This window comes from Mytilus edulis, chromosome 4 (genome assembly GCF_963676685.1).
Source record: "Mytilus edulis chromosome 4, xbMytEdul2.2, whole genome shotgun sequence".
NCBI classification, from domain to species: Eukaryota; Metazoa; Mollusca; class Bivalvia; order Mytilida; family Mytilidae; genus Mytilus; species Mytilus edulis.
Window position 1 is genome coordinate 35059712 of NC_092347.1, and position 20419 is coordinate 35080130.

At 31.8% G+C, this 20419-nt stretch overlaps 1 protein-coding gene across 10 annotated transcripts in view; it reads right to left on the reverse strand.

Annotated features, from left to right (window-relative positions):
* Positions 1 to 20419, reverse strand: part of LOC139519605 (zwei Ig domain protein zig-8-like) — a 92432-nt gene that overhangs the window by 17638 nt on the left and 54375 nt on the right. For all 10 annotated transcript variants that reach the window (XM_071311794.1, XM_071311790.1, XM_071311786.1 and 7 more), the window contains exon 2: positions 13440 to 13738. In XM_071311794.1, the coding sequence (XP_071167895.1) occupies positions 13440 to 13515 (76 nt within the window). In that variant the 5' untranslated portion in view covers positions 13516 to 13738. The remainder of the gene's footprint in view (positions 1 to 13439; positions 13739 to 20419) is intronic.

The window sequence follows — 20419 nt, forward strand, 5'->3', positions numbered from 1 at the left end:
TTAAAGAGCCTCGCTACCACTTCATTTCTGACTGAGGTTTTTTTGTTTTGTTTGTCCGTCAATGGAATGCAGTGATATCGGAGGTTTTGTTGTGGAGTAGGGGGACAACCATTACTTTAGTTAAATTATTACTGCTTTTAAATTACATTATAATAATTTAAGTACAAAATTAAAGAAGTAAAAATATGGTCCAGCAAGATTTTTAGCTGTTATTTTTGCATTATTCTCTAGAGGTGTAAAATGACATAATAGTTTTATGGAAAAGTATAGGTTTATGCTTACACGACATGTGCCACCTGTGGTGCAAGATCTGCCGGGTTAACCATCTGAGATCAGCCCAGATTTATGGCGGGGTTCTTGTTGCTCAGCCTCTGGTTTTCTGTGTTGGGTGTTGTATACGGTTCTTTGTATTTTGATCGCTTTTAGTTATTTGACATGGCATTTTCAGTTGTTGTTTTTTTACTTGTGAGTTTGAGTGTCTTTTTTGTATCTTAATTTCGTCTCTATTTTCCAAGTTACTCCGAAGGGTTTTTTCCTAATATCTCCGTGGATTGCAAATAAAATCCGATCATTAAATATTCAAACCTTGATCGTTTATTTTGGTCATGAGTTTCCGATATGATGTTTGATCAATTGTGAAGTATCTGGAAACTGGTTTCCCAGGAGAGCTGTAGGTCTGTCAATTTTTGCAATGGTTAATGGATCGTTTTAATACCAAGATTAATTATGCTTTTTAATACAGTAAAATAAACAGTGTATATGGCCCTTTGCTTCAAATTAAGACTTGCGTAAAATTGTTGCAGAACTCATTGACTTTTTCAAGTGCATTATAGTGTCAGTGATAATATCCAGATTTTTAGCACAATATCAGTAATTGATATTCATTTTTTTCTGAATATCATAATTGATTATTTTTATATTATCTTGACTGTCCTATCATGATGTAATATAGCATACATATAGATCAAATCACGAAAAAAATACAGAAATGTGTTTTTATTGTAATTTAAAAGAGATGAAAGTGTAAGATTAACCGGAGAAATATTGATATAGCTTTCTGGTAATTGCTGCAAATTCACGTTTTATTCATTTAATTATCGATATCGCACTAGCTAGGATGGTAAGTACATTGAGGAAAACTGAAGATATTATATATCGAACAATCGATTACTTATATTTTTCTATGGCTTTTTTGGCATTTTTCTTTCACAAATATTCTAGATTTGTGGTTATTATTCGCAAGAGTGTGAATATGAATAAAGGATGCATCTTTTTTTTTCTAGCACGCCATGCGTCATATGATAATGAAGGTGGTTCTAAAAGATAAATACAATTCCCGACCCGATCACAATTTTCTTTCACATCAGTCTACCAAGAACACGATCCGCTGTGTTTGTTATTGTATGTTTATAACCGTACATTCCTGTTTGCGTGAATGCATGTTAACAAAAACAAGTAAACCAAACTGCCATCTGGTTCAATTTTCTATTATATGATCAAATAAAACATCGTGGGTTAATCAGCAAAATATATTGATAAGCCATTCTCAAACAAAATTTTCCAATCCAAAACCCCTTTGATTACCCAAAAACGTGGTTTGTAGAAAAGAATTCAATTCATTGGTAAGTATAATGAATTTTGTTGTATTTTTGATTAGTCAAAATGTTTATTTTGTGGCATCTGTTATTAAAATGTTTCAAGTTAGTTAAACACGTGTTACTTCATATAAATTTGAATTCATTTTATACGATTACAGAACATTAAATTTAACCATTAGTTGGCCACAAATCAAAAGGGCATTACATTATTATTCTGGGTCCCTGCAAAACGCTTTCTCTTTTGTGTAGATGTATTGATTGATTCTAATTTGCGTAAGATTCAGTGGCAAGTATTCCATATGTTCAGTAGCGTAAGAACCATTGGTAGCCTTCGGCTGTTGTCTGCTCTATGGTCCGGTTGTTGTCTCTTTGACACATTCACCATTTCTATTTTTAATTTTAAGGATTATTTAATGCATTAACTTTGTTCTCATTGCAATATATCATTTCCGTTTCTAATACATGTGGAATTTTTTATCCTTCCGTGTGAATCTTTATGCATTTACTCCATTTCTGTTCAAACAAGGAGTTTATATATTTCAAAAAAGTGATTGACATGTTGCCCATTATATTACATAATTCAAATAAATACTTAAATGAAGAGGGGGAAGTTTTCCGGTTTTAAGTACTGAATTATTCATTTTTGACAATTCAATATTTATATAAAGAAGAGAGTGTCAAACTATGACATAAATGTGTTTAAATTATTAACAAACATTTTAATCACATCCTTAGTCGAAATATTTATATTATCTTACAAAAACACTGATAAGTTTTAATATTTCAATTACTTTAACATTTAAATTCGACAATTATGAAATAAATTATTACATATTTACATTAGATGCGTTACAAGATTGGCGACAATTATTGAAATAAAAGAAATTTCTGGCGCCTTGTTTTTCTACTTGTAGTCCATGTCAAAAGGAAATCATACATAGTGGTTAAATAACTATAAAACCCCTGTATTGTATTGCTTAAAACTGACCACAAACGCCTTAAATAAGTATCTTAATAGAAATATAACCAAACAGAGTAATAGTTCTGAAAGGCACTCGTTTGTCAGTCTGTATGGTATACTATTTATATGTCAAACAATTGAAACACCCTTTTTCATTATTCATAATAGTAATAATGTTAATGTGATTGAAAAATGTATTGATTTGACATTTCAAACATAAAAACTTCAAATCATTAAATACATACATGTGAAATTTGTCACATTATATTCCCACCATGTCAGATAGTTTGGTAATAGTACAGATAAATATTTGCGGTAAGCTTTTAATGAGTTTTTGAAATTCATTGTTCATGTGTATGACACCTCCAAAGCTTAATATACTTTTGGAATAAAGTCAGAAATTATTGAATATTGATAAAACCTGCCATTTTTTAATGAAAAAATATGCGAAACCCTATTTACTTTTTAAATTCATTCACATTCAAAGCGCTTGTACTGTAATTCTTTACGACGTTTTTGATTATGAAAAAATACGAAATTAAAAAATACTACAATTGCCACACCCATAAAACGTAACTTTCTTTTAATCTTATTTACTACCACATACAGCAAGGAACCAAAACAATCGTATCATATGTGAAGTTTAATAAACGTATTTTTTCTACTGATAAGAAAAAGAGCTTAAAGTCCGTAACAGCTGAATAAGTTAGAGACCCGTGCGTGGATTTTACTTCTTTTTTAACGAGTCTTCTGTGTATTAACCAATTAAAAAAAGAAATAACATATGTTAATCACAAAAACTTTGCTGATCTTATCAGGTCGTCTTTTCTTTCTATTTGTACGTTAAGTTTAATTATTTACACTTTCTCCCAAGTGGTTTCAATTGATGATTTTCAATAGTCCATTTTGATCTTATCCAACGCCAAACTTCTATAACAAGAATTGATAGCAATGGAATTTTTATGGATAAAAGATTGATTTTGTAATTACTACGAATCTAGTCTGACACGGGAGGCGTTTGATTCGTACGCGAAGCAGAAAAATGGAACCAGCTTCCAATATATAACGAAACACCAAAACGAGAATGAACATATCACGTTCTCTATGTTTGTTAAGTCAGTTGGAAGTTATTTTTTTTTATCAGTGTGAATATTGGATATGTAGAAATCAGCCTGTAGTTTTGACGAAGAGATTTTATGTTGATAAGCTGTAATTCAGCAACCGCATTCCGATTCAGTAAAACACTTTGCTCCAGAAAAATAATGCTCCGACACTTTGATTAAAATGACCCGTCATTATAGATAAAAATCAAACAATACTAACTATAATGTTTTTGTATAAAAAAATAACGAGATGAGATATGGTATAATTACCAATCAGACAACTATCCAAAGAGTCCGCGTGACGTGGGTGTTAGCAAACCGTAGGTTATTACATGGGGTTCAACAAAACAACCCAACATTATACAGATTGGTACGTGGTCGTAATGAACAAGATGGATATTTTACAGAAGGAACCAACATAAAAATCTATACTAATCAGCTGTAAAGGACCTTGACACCAAACGAGAAAACTAAAACCTTGATGACAAATACTTTTTCTCCGAAAAAACACAAAAAATAGCACTCACCAACCAACGACGATCACTGAATTACAAGCGCATGGAATTCTACAATTTATTACTTTCTTCACATTTAGAGAAGTAGAAACCAAATGGGTTTTGTCATTTTGAATTTATGCCATAGTGACCGATTTGTTTTTATTTTCGTATGGCTCTTTCGTTTGTCTGTGTGTTCGGAACAGTTTTGTGATTCTAGATTAATGCTGTAAACAATGATCATTCGTCATTACAATCTCTACACCGCTTAGATCACTAACAATACTCTCGATTTAAATATTTAATTTTAAAATTCTTGATTTATCATTCATCTCTGATATGATATACACTGTACCTTTCGAAAAAATGTTTAAATAAAAGAAAAAAGCTATTTAAAATCTTTAAGAAAAGTTAACTGTCTTCTTATATTTCAATTTGTGGTAGGTTAAACTTTCTTTTTGAAGTTCATTATTTGCATATTGTGGTGTAAAGTTTATTCATTGCAGCATCATAACTTATATCAAACTAGCCACGGTTCTCATTCATCAAAGATAAACTATAACCATAACCTCCCTTGTTAGATCAAATTGCTTCATTATTAAAATCAGCTGTTAAAGAAGCTTCTAATACATAGCCATAATACCATCTCTTACCGTATGATGGGAAATACAAAAAAAATGAAATCGAGCGTATTAATACCAATACAAATTACGTTTTAATCTTTTCAAGAGCGATGTGACCTCTGAAGGTCAGCAATTATAGTAGTCCTCCGGTGATTTCCACTGCTCGGTATGCGCAATATGTTTTGGTTATCTGTTTCAATTGTAGAACCCTTAAAACAGTTATCTGCTTTGAATATTTTGGTTGTTTAATCCAGAAAAAATAAAGCAGGGTGCCATTAAGAATAGTTCTGTTGTTGACCATTTCTATTAAATAATTAAACTTTAATTCATTTTTTTTTTTTTGCAATGGCTTTATGTTATTACCTTGGAACATTGACCATTATTTGAATGCATGCATTACACTGACATTTATTTTTGACGGGCGTTCTACATTTATGCCAATGTATAATGCATCACTAGTAGCACGATTTTAGTCTGAAACGGTCATTTTGGTCTGATCATATCTTAATTGACTGGATTTACCGCAAGTGAAACGTCAAGACCATGGATAAAAAATTACGTTAAGATGTTGTCAGACCGTGTCCAGTCATGTTCAGATTTTTATAATTTGGACACAAAACGGGTGAAACTTTCGCAGGGGTTGCTTCCCTTTTAAGAATGTATTTGGGCCATAATTCATTTGCACAAAGTATAATAAAATGCACAAAAAATAGTCGGAGTTGAGTAATTTTTGTTGCTGAAAAGTTTTTAATCAAAACAAAACATTGGCTACGATTTATGTGACATTCTAGTTAATCAAATTTCATAAATATAAAATTGGAAAAAAATCTTTATAAATACTCGTTGTCGGCATTTCGGCATTTTTGAATCGTTTTCATAACAGTGTGGACGAGATCATTAAATTATTTTCTGTACACGTTCAGGTTATCGATTGACTGGGTCAGATTAGGTCTTTATATATGTTTGTCGCGTAATCGGAGTGAAGAGATGCAGTCTATTGAACAAAAGAAATCTATATACATCAATAATGCCTGGGACTACACATCGTACGAGACTACCTTGAACTTGAAGAGAGATGAAGGACCTTAAACGCTCCTCCAATCTTTCGACATTATATTTTCTGACATATATTGATCATTGTATGACTTACGTAAATATTTCATTATGCTATAGTGGTCAATTCTATCATTTTCTTACGTTCAACTATTTTCTTGGGATTAAAATATTCCAGCACTTGTTTTGATTAAGATACACCAGACATAACTATGTGAAAAAATAAGTCTATAACAACAAGAAATAATGCTTACAACTCATCAATCTTTTATACTCAAGTTCATGATCTCAAAGATACAAAATTTGTTATATTTTCGAAAGGATATTGAACCTTTGCGTAGTATAAAAATAAAATTGAGAATGGAAATGGGAAATGTGTCAAAGAGACAACAACCCGACCAAATAAAAAACAACAGCAGAGGGTCACTAACAGGTCTTCAATGTAGCGAGAAATTCCCGCACCCGGAGGCGTCCTTCAGCTGAATAGTTGCTGTACAATGTTATTGCAGGGAATGCCTTAAAACCATGACTGTCGATAGAAGAGGGGCAAAATATATCAGAGGGACATTCAAACTCATAAATCGAAAATAAATTGACAGCGCCATGGATAAAAAGAAAAAGACCAACAGACAAACATTATAGTATACAAAACACACCATAGAAAAATAAAGAATGAGCAACACGAACCCCTACCAAAAACTGGGGGTGATCTCATGTCCTGTTGAAAGGTGAACAGATCCTGCTCCATATGTGGCATCCGTCGTGATGATCATATTTGTATAAATCCCAATCTAATTAAAATAATGATCTCTGATTTGTAGTATAACGTAATCAGAGATCAATATTTTAATTAGATTGTATAAATCCGGATATAAGTCTTGTTCGGTAGGTCACATTCGGGAAATGGGAACGGTATAAGTGTTACGAATTTCAGAATCTGATAATCTCAAGAGAAACACAAAAAAATAAAAGACAAATGAATTAACGAAGACAAACAGATATGTACATACAGAGAGTAGAGTAATGAAAACAGTATACACAGGTAGTACAGTTATGAAGACAATGTACAAACAGGAGTACCAATATTAATGAAGACGGTCAATGACGGATGAATATATGTACTAGAAGTTAGATGAAAATAATCAGTTCGTGTACTACATTTATTCAAACAAAGAACTTCTTGGATCTATCAAAAATCTGTCAGCATTAGAAAATCCAAACAATCCCAATACCAAGCTGTATATAGAAATGTTCACCTAAATTGTCCCAGTCAATGGATAAATTTAATGTGTCAATCAATGGCCACAGCCACACTGTTTTGAATTTCATTCTAAATTAAGATGAATGTTTTTTAGCTGAAATAATCGAGAGAAAAAATCCACCTATGTCAAAAACATTAACCTTTGTTACAAATCTTTGATGAAATAACTTGACCTCACAGATTTACTGATAACTTACATCACGAAGCAGTCCCTACGGGCATAAAAACCTATAGATTTATTGTTAACCGATCAATGGATATAAAGTAATTTACTTCCTACAAATTGTTATACACCTTCAGTATTTCAATTGAAGTTTTCCCATTATTTTCTCTTTAGGAAATCTCACAGTTTTGTCATGTAAACATTGAGAGCTACTGGGGGAAAGACGAGACATTTATTCAAAGTCAATTGAACAGAGATAAATTAAATTTGTTACAATGTGAACGAAACATATAACACGTGTTATTGCATTTGCAAACGTTTTACGACTTCGTTTTTACGACATCATTTGGTATCGGAATCTTATTCCAAACAAATAAGTTTGTGTGGTTCCTTTCACATCGAGGCATATTAAACGACCTATGTAAATACCACACGGTTGCCTGGGATGTAATGACTTAAACATTAATCAAATCACACTAATATGTAAATTTTATTATTTCATTTTGAATACGCTTTAATTTGGAAGAAGAAAGATTAACTAAGACCGAATAATTTCAGTGAAATGACTCTTAATTCTACAATACTGATGCAAAATCGAATCAAAATCTGATAAAAGAAGCAAAATGTTATTAGCTGGGCGGTGAATACGATCGAAATATTATCTAATTTACTCAAATGGAAAAGTTTTGTGGCGGATTGAATTATTTTTCCAATGACGAAGAAAAAATGGGTCACTAGCTTCTATTGAAGGACAACGTCTTTTGACATCTTCTAAGGAATATATATAAGGAAATAAAGGGTACATACAGATGTACAGCAACCCAAGAACGCAATATAAAATTACTATTAGTATGCTAATACAGAATTGAAAAAAATGAACGGCACCTTTAATTCTATACTTGTTAACAACCAATCTTATTTGTATTCGATTCAAAAGTAGAGCCAATAACTCAAAGCCATTCTTTGGAAAAAGGACAAAAATAGGGTTCACGCAACATTATACAGCAACATATCATCTCTTGTTCGAAAAAAATACAAATTTAATTATCTGGTTTATTGACTTTTCATATTTATTGGGAGTTTCATGTAGTGAAATGCAACAACTTTTTTTATTAATTATATAGCACAAATCACATATATTATACACTTACAGGAGGTACACAAAATGTAAGTGTCAACAATTTTTTTTCAGAATTTTGGCAAAAGGCCGGCAAGTATTATTTAAAACTATCCAAAATTAAACAAATCGAAATAGGCGTTGTCGCATTCTGTTATGAGATAGCAGTATATATTTCCCCAGATCAAACTTACAAAATAATTTTAGAAATCTAATCAGAGGACGCAATGAACCAAGCTCAAAACTACAATAATAAAAGCTTATACCAGACATACCAGTCCTTAGTTTTTATAGATAAAAAGTAGTTTATGATATGCATTTTGTTTAGACATGACAAAAATAGGTTCAAGTTATTGATTTCATATTTATTTTGGCAAATTTATTGGCATTTATCATATCTGTGTTAAGTCATTTTCCAATTGACGACGGCTTAAATCATAAAACATATGAAAATATTGCAGCAAGGGGCACAATTATAAATCAGGACTAAATGATTTACAAATAAATTCATAGAGAGTCTATCATGGAGCATACTTATAGTGGTGTGCTCTAGTTTATAGAGGATATGATTCGGATTATATAGATACTTCAAACCTGTTTGTTGAAACATGACATGCATATATGTAGACTGTGCACTTTTCACAAGAATGCATAATAAATTGTGTACAGGGGATTATTTGGCTATATGTATAGGAACATTCAGAAGCTTTCAATCTGATAACACTAGAGTATTCACAGTTAACAGAAGTGACAGTCATTGTTCTTTTAAACGACCCTTTATGGATGGAAAGCAATAGTTTAACGTTTAGTTGATCAATGTGTTAAAACATAACCGAAGCACAAAAACAACTCCATAGTAATGAAATTCAAATCTGTACATAATTTGTGTTTGTAGTTTTGATATTAAATGTAATTTTAACAAATTGTTACTTCTCTCCTTTACGGAAAGCTTATTCATTCAGTCTTTTTGAATTTACATTTAGGACTAAATAAATATGAAACTGATGATAAGTCTATGCATGTTTCATGTTAAAAGTTTCAAGATGTCCACACTAAATCAGAAACGAAACATTTCAACTAACTGAGCAAGAAAATTAACATAGAAAGAAAATCGCAAAAGAAAAAGAGAAAAAAAGCGTCTCTTAAATGTCCAATGTATAAGAAAATACAGTTGAACTTAATATATATAGTTCGTTGGTGCAAAAACAAAAACCGAGAAATTGTTCAAGGCGTTGTTGTACTGAGATATCTTTATATATTATTCTATATATATAAATATAGATAAACTGAATCAGAACCCTTTACAACTTAATGATCTCTAGTGTTTTAAATTATGATTGATCGAAGCCAATGTAGGCATATGTTATTTGCATCAATTTACATTGAACGAGAGCTTTCAAATAAACATTTTACCCTGCTATGCCTCACAGTCAGAACCTGCTAAATCAGATCCTGTCATTCCGATCAATGATAAACTGATCTAATGCCCTCTACAACGAGATGATGAAGACAATTACTGTCCTTAGAGTGATATTGTTTTATCACGGCATAGATTATAGACAGTAAATGAATATGCACTGATGTTCTACTAGTTGCCTGGCGTGTTAAAACCAGGAACACACCACTTAAGGAACTTGTGAACACATTGATTAGTTGTTTATAAATTGACAGATTGACTAGAGTCTGGAGAAGGAACCGAGGGGAGGGACAAAAGGGTTGAGGTAATTACCCCCTTCGAAAATATATAAAAAAACAAAATCATAGGAGGATAATTACAACCGCGTACGCTGTATTGAAACGCCGTTTTTTCTTGAAGTTTATCACCGCCCACCCACCTGGTCCAACTTTGCAGTCTACTCCTATGATTATAGGTTTACATATATTATATATATTTTATATTAGAAAACTATGTAGGTAATAGACATGTAAATAGTATAGGCAACCGAAAAAAACTGCTTGAATTTTTTCTATAAACTGTTCTGTTACTTTTAGTAGCAATCTGTATTTGATCTCATCTTTGATACTTTTAATCTAAATATAACAAAGTGAACATTTAGTTAATTTAAAATTTACTGATGAACAAGTTTGATATGAGACAATTACTTATTTGACTGAGTTTTAAATCGTTTCAGTTTTAACACATTAACCCACACCTTATTGAAGAAGGCACCCTCTAGAGATTTCAAGTAATTCATAAATTTTCCAGAATATTTAACCGATCAAAATGATAAATATGATTGATATAAAATAATTAGAACTTTTATATTCGCGCACTCACTTCACCGATTATTACTTATTCATAGACGCGATATTATTAGACAAGGGATTTGAATAATAAAAACATCTTTCATTGTTCAAAATAACGAGTTTTCCATTTTTAGCAATCGCGGCTTGGTTGGAATTCTTATACCAGCATTCGATATATTAAATGACGACTGTATAGCCATGTTCAATAAAAAACGTAAAAAATTGAAACAGAAGCAGACGATAAAAGCACGTGATCTTCTTTGTCATATATTTTGCTGTCGTTTGAAATATGTGTTTTCACGAAACTAGTGACAGTATTGTAAGAGGACATCACAAGTTGTAGATATCATATATCCGATGTCTACCACTTGAAATAGCTGCTACTGGACGATAAGCAATAACCAATCAAATATCCAATTTCGAGCGTACGAATATTTGACTTTGAGTTCGTACCTCCTACTAAATTGTTTCGAACAGACCGAAGTCGATAGAATTTTTTTTCTTTCTTAAAGCCCATTCATGCACACATCTGGTGTCGTCTCCCAAATATGAAGTTCCGATGTTTTTTATTACATTTAAAATATGTCAAAGGTTTAAAGACACAGATTTTATGGATAAAAATTTATACATCTTTTTGACATCCACTTGCAATATTTTTGACACAAAGTCTTTATTTTAAATCCGCAAGTTAATCTCAAACTACTACCCATCTTTCGCTTGTAACAGTGTATATCGTTTTCATACTTGTTACAAGTAATGGTTCATTTTTTTTCACCTTATTTTCCGATGATTTTAATCTTGAGGTCGTTAACATTTCCTTGTACGTTATGAATTAAGCCCACAAATAACATTGAAAGTCTATACGACGTTTTCATTAATATTTTTTAGGCTTTATTGATTTGTTGGTGTCTGTTTGTCTGACATTTAACATTTCCTTATATTTATAAAACATTTATAATAATAATGATTAAATAATGACACTTTGCTGGAATATAAGATGCCAATTTGATAGAAATAACAACAAAATATTGAACACCAACTTACAAATAATATGTGTGAGGTTATGCAGTGGTAAATTTTGATTCTACTAGTTGCCAGGTCATCTGATAAATAACCATAAATACTTCAATGAAGTTGCACAAAAACACAGTGAACATCAAGAACTATAACATTTTGAACTTTTATGCATGTCGCTCGTTTTGCCGATCATCAAATGTGACTTAGTGTACATGTATCATGATATTTCTGCTAGTCATAATTAACATGTCGGGTGTCACTATTAGATTAGAAACTACATTTTTTTACTTACCATTCCAGCACACCCGAGTTCATTCTTGATGTTTGGTTGTGTTCGAGTTGCTCAATCATTAATGTCTCAAAAAATTAACGACAAATCCCGAAAGCCGGTTCAATAAATTGGGTCGATTGGAACAAAGATATATATAGCCAAAATCACGGTGCCAAAATTGATAAAGGAGAACATGTCAAATTGGGACAGAAATTTGCTTGTCAATAGGCCATAGGGTTTAATCAATGTCCCCATTCCGGACCAGAAGGGTCTGTGTGCTTATTTACACGATTTCTCGACATCCAGAATTAAAAACCCCGGGAAACTGAGTCCGATATCTATAACCCAAGATACCGTCATGGTTCATGAAGAAAAGAGATCTAGACGCTAAACCATTCTTCGAAAAGAGGTTTCAAGCAAACAAATTGCAATTTATATAGTAACTACCTGTAACGTTTCAGTTTTGAAATCAACAGATAAGCTCTTTGAGTATATACCTTTTTCCTTTAGCGAAGGCAACATATTTGTAGAGAGTCACAAAAAAATTCTAGAACAAGCATGTGAAAAATTCGGAGTTAAAGATGAAAAATTTACATAAACATAACAATATGCCTGAGTCATTTCATCTTTGAGTTCCTGTACATAATTACAACAGGTATTTAAAGTGATGTTTCCTGCTGTTTACGAGTACAATAAACTATTAGTATTATTTTATTTCAAAAAGTGAGCAGATACGTTTCATTTTGATAATCAAACTATTCATAAGTACCCCGTAAAGATTATAAATAAAACACTTTTCCTTACATTCTGTTTTAGACTAATACTTTATTGCTACATTATTAATAAATGGCATGCCATAATAATTTAAAGGTATACACCTCAAAAACAAACAAACTGTTGATTTATTTAGGATACTTTAGACACTAATGCTTTAAAAATAATAAATTTATTTTTTATGTCAGTATATATGTTTGCATGTATATTTGTGCACCCAGAGTAATTTTACATGCCATTTCTTAAGAACTTATATGTTAGTTCCTGCGGGGACACATGTGCACGTGTTTAGTGTATATAATTAAAGAAATAAATATTTGAAGCTGCAGTGGGATCAAATGCATGCATCTGTGTGATTTTAAGATAAACATCATTTCATACGCAATCTGCATGTATAAATCCTTCTAAAGATTCTTAAAATAAAACAAATAAATAGTATTTGTTTGAAATGTATACACAGGTTTCAATTGAACAACTTTGTTAGATAAGAAATTATATTGTTCGTGTTATTAATAGAGTTTTCGCGGCACAAAAGTCTGAATACCATAAGTTGTGTGCAAATGTTGCATTTTATGTTGTAATGTCGCACTCTTTAAAAACAAATAAAAAAATTAGTTGTTAAAAAAACCTCACATCGGTAAATGTATTAAGTATATATAAAACATAGTATCCAACCCATGTATTCTATAACCATTCAATGCTGTCTAATATACACGAAGGTAAGGCACGTTTTAATCTAAGAAATTCATACACTTACCTTTAATTATAAGTGGTAGCAGAAGAAGTATCTCAAGGAATTCCAGGATCTTTAAATAAAATCCAATTCTGGCCATATTTTATTGCGTTCCATAAGGTTAATGTTCAAGCTGACAATATTACAATCACATTTCACAAAGAGTACCATCCTTACGATCCACTTTGTGGAAAAATCCATTCGGAAACCACAACAGTTTTAAAATGTCTCTTCATCATATGTATTTTTGTCGATGCTGAACTCTTTGAACTCTTCTCAGTGTGAAAGTTTTAAATATATACTTCTTATTTACTGATAAGACTCTGCAACAAAGAAAATAAAAACGAAAATAATTCCTCAGTTAAATGTTACTATTACAAATATAAATGAAGTCTGCCCTCAATGTGATAAGAAAATAAATTCTCCTTCAGATTTTTCGAAGAGCTTGTCTTAGTTATGAACAGTCTCCGGGACAAGTTTGCAATTCCGCTGAGTGCAAAAGTTGTCACCTTAATTTTTGGAGTTAAGTCAAAACAAAGTTGATAACTTGGTTGGTATTGGTTCTCTGATATTTGTCCTAAATTTTTTTGGATCTAGCACCACTGTTGAAAAAGTTATGCCCCTTTTTTCAACAATTTCCTCAGAGGAAAAGTACTTTTCCTCAAGGGAAATCAAATTTCCCTGAAGGAAAAAGATTTTTCCTCAAGGGAAATTGTTTTTTCCTCAAGGGAAAAAGATTTCCCTAAGGGAATTTGCTGCATAATAATTTCCTTTGAGGAAATTCTATTTCCTTAGAGGAAATTCTATTTCCTTAGAGGAAATTCTATTTCCTTAGAGGAAATTCTATTTCCTTAGAGGAAATTCTTTTTCCTTAGAGGAAATTCTTTTTCCTTTGAGGAAATTTGCAGCTTCAAATTTTCCTTGGAGGAAATACTTTTTCCTGTGAGGAAATTTTTGACAAACACTTTTCCTTGGAGGAAAATTCAAGACAACAAATTTCCTCTAGGGAAATCATTGTTCTTCAAATTTCCTCTAAGGAAATTTCTGAACATCAAATTTCCCTTAAGGAAATGTTTTTCCTCTATGGAAATTTCATAACAGCACAAACAGTATTAATATATTTTCTCCTAGACTGAATTATTGATACAAAAGATAATTTAAACTTTAATACTGTAATACAAATTTTCATGGTGAGTATTAAACATACAAAAACAAAAGGCTGACTGTTTAGCATGTTTAAGACAATACAATAATAAGCAAAACGCTATGAATATCATACCATTTGTGATGTTATTAATATTGTGCTCATATTTGCATATTAAATCAAATAAACACTTTTCATGTCAAATTAACTTGTCTTCTGTTTCAGCATGTTCAGCTGCTGTGTATTCGACCCCCTACATAACTGTTCAGTGCATAAATAATTCAATCCACATCTTCCTTCAATTGGTTGAATAAATTTTGGCAACATATGTTCTTCAAACATCTTCTTTGTATATTTGATATGATGGAGCCATGTACATGAATGGATAAAGCAGGTGTTTATTTCGACAACAAACATGACAAAGATACTATTTTTTTTCTTAATTTCTCCATAATACATCAGTTAATATGAATGTAGGTTGTTACATTTTACACAATTGTGTTCTTTGATAGTACTCCATTTTGTTTATAGCAATTTTGTAGGATTTTTTCTATTTCTTTTTCCAGAAAAACACACAGTTGAGTTCATTTCACATTAATAATCCAATTAGCACATTATGTAGAAAAGTATTAACAATTAAGTTTCCTCTTCAGTATAGACCTGCAGGACCTGTTGATGATCATAAAAACCAAGATATATCTGACCTATAAATACACAAAATAAAAAAAAATGTTATAAATGGAGAAAAAAACAGCAATATAAATAAGCTTATTTTATCATGTTTTAATGAACATTTTGAGAAACTTTCATTTGATATTCTTACTTGTCATGCTTATGAGTTCTCTTATTTCAGTGCTTTGTGTCCAAGATTTAATATTCGTTGTTTAGTGCCTTGCAGTGATATTTAAAGTTGAGCCACTTGCAATAGTTGTTATAGAATGTTCATATGTTGTGTTAATATTTGAACCACTGTCCTATATTATGGTCAGGTTGAGTGCTCACAGACATGAGGCCTAAATTAATATATTGTTTTTTTCCCTAATCCCTATTCTGACAAGCCAGGTGTGGGTAGTTAGGTAGGTAAATAATTTTATTTTTCCCAAAAGCCTGAATATTATCGGATGATCCGGCAAGCCCGAAAATCAGAAATGAATAAAATAATATTTGGCTTAGTTTTGACAATAAAATTTAATGAGTAGGGCCATTTTTGCAGGGTCGGTCAGGATTGGAGAAACAAACAATATTTTATATTAGGCATGATTTTTTTTTATTAATTGTTATTGACTTTGAACATGTTGAACTAAATTGGATTGTTTAAATCTTTATATGTTGAGATCTTTAATGGATGACCTATAAAGGAAGTGTTTTCTCATTATTGAAGGCAGGCCCATGATTGGCCTTTAATTTCTTGCATCCGCTTCATTGAACTCTGGTGGATAAGTCACTCATTTACCATACCACATTTTCTTATTTTTATATGAGTCATCATTCAAAGGCAATTTCTTTTATTACTGTAATTCAGAAATTATCGAAACTTTTTAGTAATGCGAATAATGTGACTGGGTGAGTATCGCAAAAACAGAAACATATATATATGATATATATAGAGAATAATACATGGCAAAATCTGTATCATTTGTCGTATCATCCCGAGACATCAATATCAGCCCAAGGGCCTTTAGGCCCGAGGGATGATATTGGTCGAGGGTGATACGGCATGGGATACTGATTTTGACATGTATTATACACTTTATCATATATTTCGACAGAAGAGTATTATATTATATGAACTGTTTTCTGATCCATAGCACTGGTTTACCTTCAGTTCTACATGTTCTACTTTGGTCTTGTTTCAAAGGCCTTAAAAGAACTGCTCAATTACTTATCCGAAGCACCTGGGTTACCTTACAATTTGCGTGCTGTTGTTTTAAAAATATTTTGTATTGTATTAATTTGTGTGTTTTGTATTTTTCATAGTTGCATTTAGCGTGCCAAAAAATATGAAAACTTGACGTTCGTGACGTCACATACAATATGAAAACTCGATGTTCGTGACGTCACATACCAAACAATGACGTCATTCAAAAAAAATACCTATTTTGAGGAAAATTTTTCTTAAGCAAAAAAAAAACCAAAACTGACTTTATGTAAAAAAAAATAAAAAAAAAAATAGGGGTGTGATAAAGGGTAGGGGTGTGATAAAGGGTATGCGATAAAGGGTGCGCATCAAAGTTGCGCGATATGGATTAAACAGCAGACTATTTATCATATATGCAAAACTACTGTATTTACTACTAAACATATGATAAATATATATATCATGTAACTATATAGATCTTTATGCAGATTTTTTTTGTAATCACAATATTAAAGTTCATGAAGTTGTCCATTCCCTGAAAAATCTGAATTTACAGTATATAGAAGTGGTCTTACCATTTAGGCCTTGTTGTATTCTGTTTATCTTGTTTTGCGCTCATTTCTATTGTAACTGTTTATATTTTTCATTATTTTTCTATATTTCTTGTCCTATAAAACATAAAAAGGGTGAAAACTATTATAAAACATCAGTTTGTGTTTTTCTTTATATTCAGTTATATTTAAAAAGAATGGAATATTTGTGCTATTTCATTTCACAAACTTTTTGCCAGTCATGACTTTCAAAGACTTTCACCCTGGTCAATAGTTTAAAAAACAAACATTCCCATACTTTTTCTTTGTGTTCGTACTAATTTTTCATTTGACAACAAAGACATGATTCAACTATTCTTCTAAAATTTGTTTCGCTTGACTACGTTAAACTCTGAAATATTGTTAACAGTATAATCTGTATGTGTCTCACTTGTCAAAATTTCAAATCAATATATAAATAACCAATAAAAATGCTATGCATGGCTCAGCTTGATACAAACGTACAGGTTGAACCCAGAACAGTTGGGGCAAGTATGGACACAACATTCAAGCTCGATAAACTCTGAATTTTAAATTTGGATTGTGATTCAATAGTTGATGCAGCATAGGTTTCTGACACAGAATGAATGTGGTCCAAGTACTTAAAAATTTTAAATTGACAATTAACCTCTAAAATGGTCCAATATTCAAAATCTCAATACATGGTTAGATGCAGCATATCAACATGATCAAAGAACCCCAATAATTCATTTTTTGGTGAAATCAAATAAAGTTAAATTTTGGACCTTTTAGAACTCAATGTGGACCAATTTGATAACGGGCTAAAATATCAAAAATCTTAATGAATGGTTAGATTCAGCATATCAAAGAGCCTCATATAATCAATTTTTGTTGAAATCAAACAAAGTAAAATTTTGGACCCCGATTTGGACCAACTTGAAATTTGGGCCCATAATAAAAAAATCTAAGTAAATATTCAGATTCAGCATATTAATCTGAACACCAAGAATTTAAATATTGTTAAAATCAAAATAAAATTAATTTTGGACCCTTTGGACCTTAAGGTAGACCAATTTAAACAGGACCAAAAAACTAGGAATCTAAATACACAGTTAGATTTGGCATATCAAAGAACTCCAATAATTCAATTTTCTATAAAATCAAACAAAGTTTACTATTGGCCCCTATTGGCCCCTAATTCATGTAATTCCTAAACTCTGAACAAAAACCTTGTGTTTGAATTTCATAGATTTCTATTACTTGTACTAAAGTAATTAAGCGAAAACTAAATGTCCTGGGACAACGACGACTACATGATAAAATTGAGAATGGAAAAAGGGAATGTGTCAAAGAGACAACAACCTGACCATAGATTCGAGGGTTGGAATCCTTTTCTTTTACCGAGCAATGCATTTGAATGGGAGATATAGTTGGAACCCCTCTTTGCTCTTGGTTGGGACCCCCTTTTAAAATGGCTGGATCCGCCCCTGAGAAGCATTATAGAAAAATCTATAAGCTTTAACTCAAAATAAGGATAATTTTATTTTTAAAGGGCAGGCACTGATCCAGAGAGGGGTTCAAGGGATTGGAACCCCCCTTTTTTCGGATTATCAATGCATTTAAATAGGGACATGTAATTGGACCCGCCCTTCCCCTTTTGTCCTGGGTTAGAATCCCACCCCCACCCCTTTTTAAAATGACTGGATCCGCCCCTTAAGGGTCTATAATTAAGTTTGACAACATCAGACATACTACTTTATCAAAAAAAAAAATGCCACATTTCATCCAATTTAATTTCATCCCTTACTTGCTACATGTATTTCATCCATAATATTTAAAGAAATAAATTTGGGAGGAGTATGATTTTAATTTGCAAGTTATTAACTATCCAAACTAGAGACCTAATAGAGTAGATATATATTTGACTAATTTAAATCAAACTTGGGGTGACTGGGAACAAAGATTTAAGGGAATAGATGACAGTTTACCTACAATGACCTAGTTTCATAGCAATAGCATACATTAATAAAGACTACATGGTCATTCTTATGTTTAAACGTGGTTTAAACTTTGGGTGTTCATTTTTTAATGTTTAACATGTTAAAGCTAACAGTTTCAACTACATACATGTATCAAGATTTGATCCTACATTATTTAAATATTGAAAAAAATAGCTTTTTAAATTTGGATCTATATATAATTGTGAATGTCACATGGATGTATTTTAATGTAAAGCATCTGAAAAATCATTAGCCGTCTCATATTTATTTCAGTTCTTCAAAAGGCAAATTTATATCAGCTTATGCTGAAAATAGAGATTTCTTATTAAGGAGAAATCCCTGCCCCCCTTTTAGTGTGAAAAATTTTGTTGATTATATAGGGAATCACATAAACATGACTGAGGCAAGCATCCCCCATCTGAACCCCCCCCCCCCCCAATGAAAAGTTCTGGATCCCCCCGTCAACCTTTCACTCAGGTCATTGGTGAAGAGTTGTCACATGTTTGTTTAGCTTGTGTAGGTGTAAGTCAGTAAGGAGGCAACCATTTGATGTGTAGGCCGGGTGAAAAATGTGATTAATCTTGCTTTGTAAACTTGTGCTTTAAATAAAATTACCAATCCATTAAAAAATCTGTGAGCCCAATCTCATCCAGTGAAATAGATTATAGTCTGTTTTCGAATTTATATGGAAGTAAGTTAGTAGTCCAGATAATTATGACGCATTGCAAGGCATTTTTTCTAAGGAGAAGTGTAGAATGGGGGAATGGAACCAATAAATTGATCGGATCCGAAATGTTCTTCCCAATAAAGGAGCACCTATTATTTTGTAGGTAATTATTATTAGTGTCGGTGGTCTCACAAGTAAATCAGAGTGAATATTGCATGCACATTAAAATTAGCAGAGAAGAGACAATTATCAACTTGTGTATTATTCATTTTCTCGCAGTTATTTACGGTAAATCAGCTATATAGACATAGGAAGATGTGGTGTATGTATATATATCCCAAAACAGGTGTTCGGTTCTAGTACTATATAGTGGCTATAGTATATGACTTTTAAATAACAATTATCAATTATATCTGTATTCTGTGGCGGGTCGAAGGGGATGGAATCCGGGGTTGGCCTCCCCTAGCATTTTGTGAGCAAGCATTGCATAAATGATAATCTCGGGAATCCTCTCAAGTTCCTATATACAAGGTGATAGGACGTTCCGTTGGAATAGGTTACCTGTGCATCAGGAAAAGTTTTAAGGCATAGCGTGAAAGGGTAACCTATTCCAACGGAACTGAACGTCCTATCACCTTGTATATAGGAACCTTAAAAATATGTGAATAGGTCGGGGAAAACTCTCTTTTGACACTTAGGTATGCTTAGACACCCCTTATTTAATGGAGACATGTAGTTGGAACCCCCTTTATTATGGCTGGATCCGCCCATGATTTTACATGTA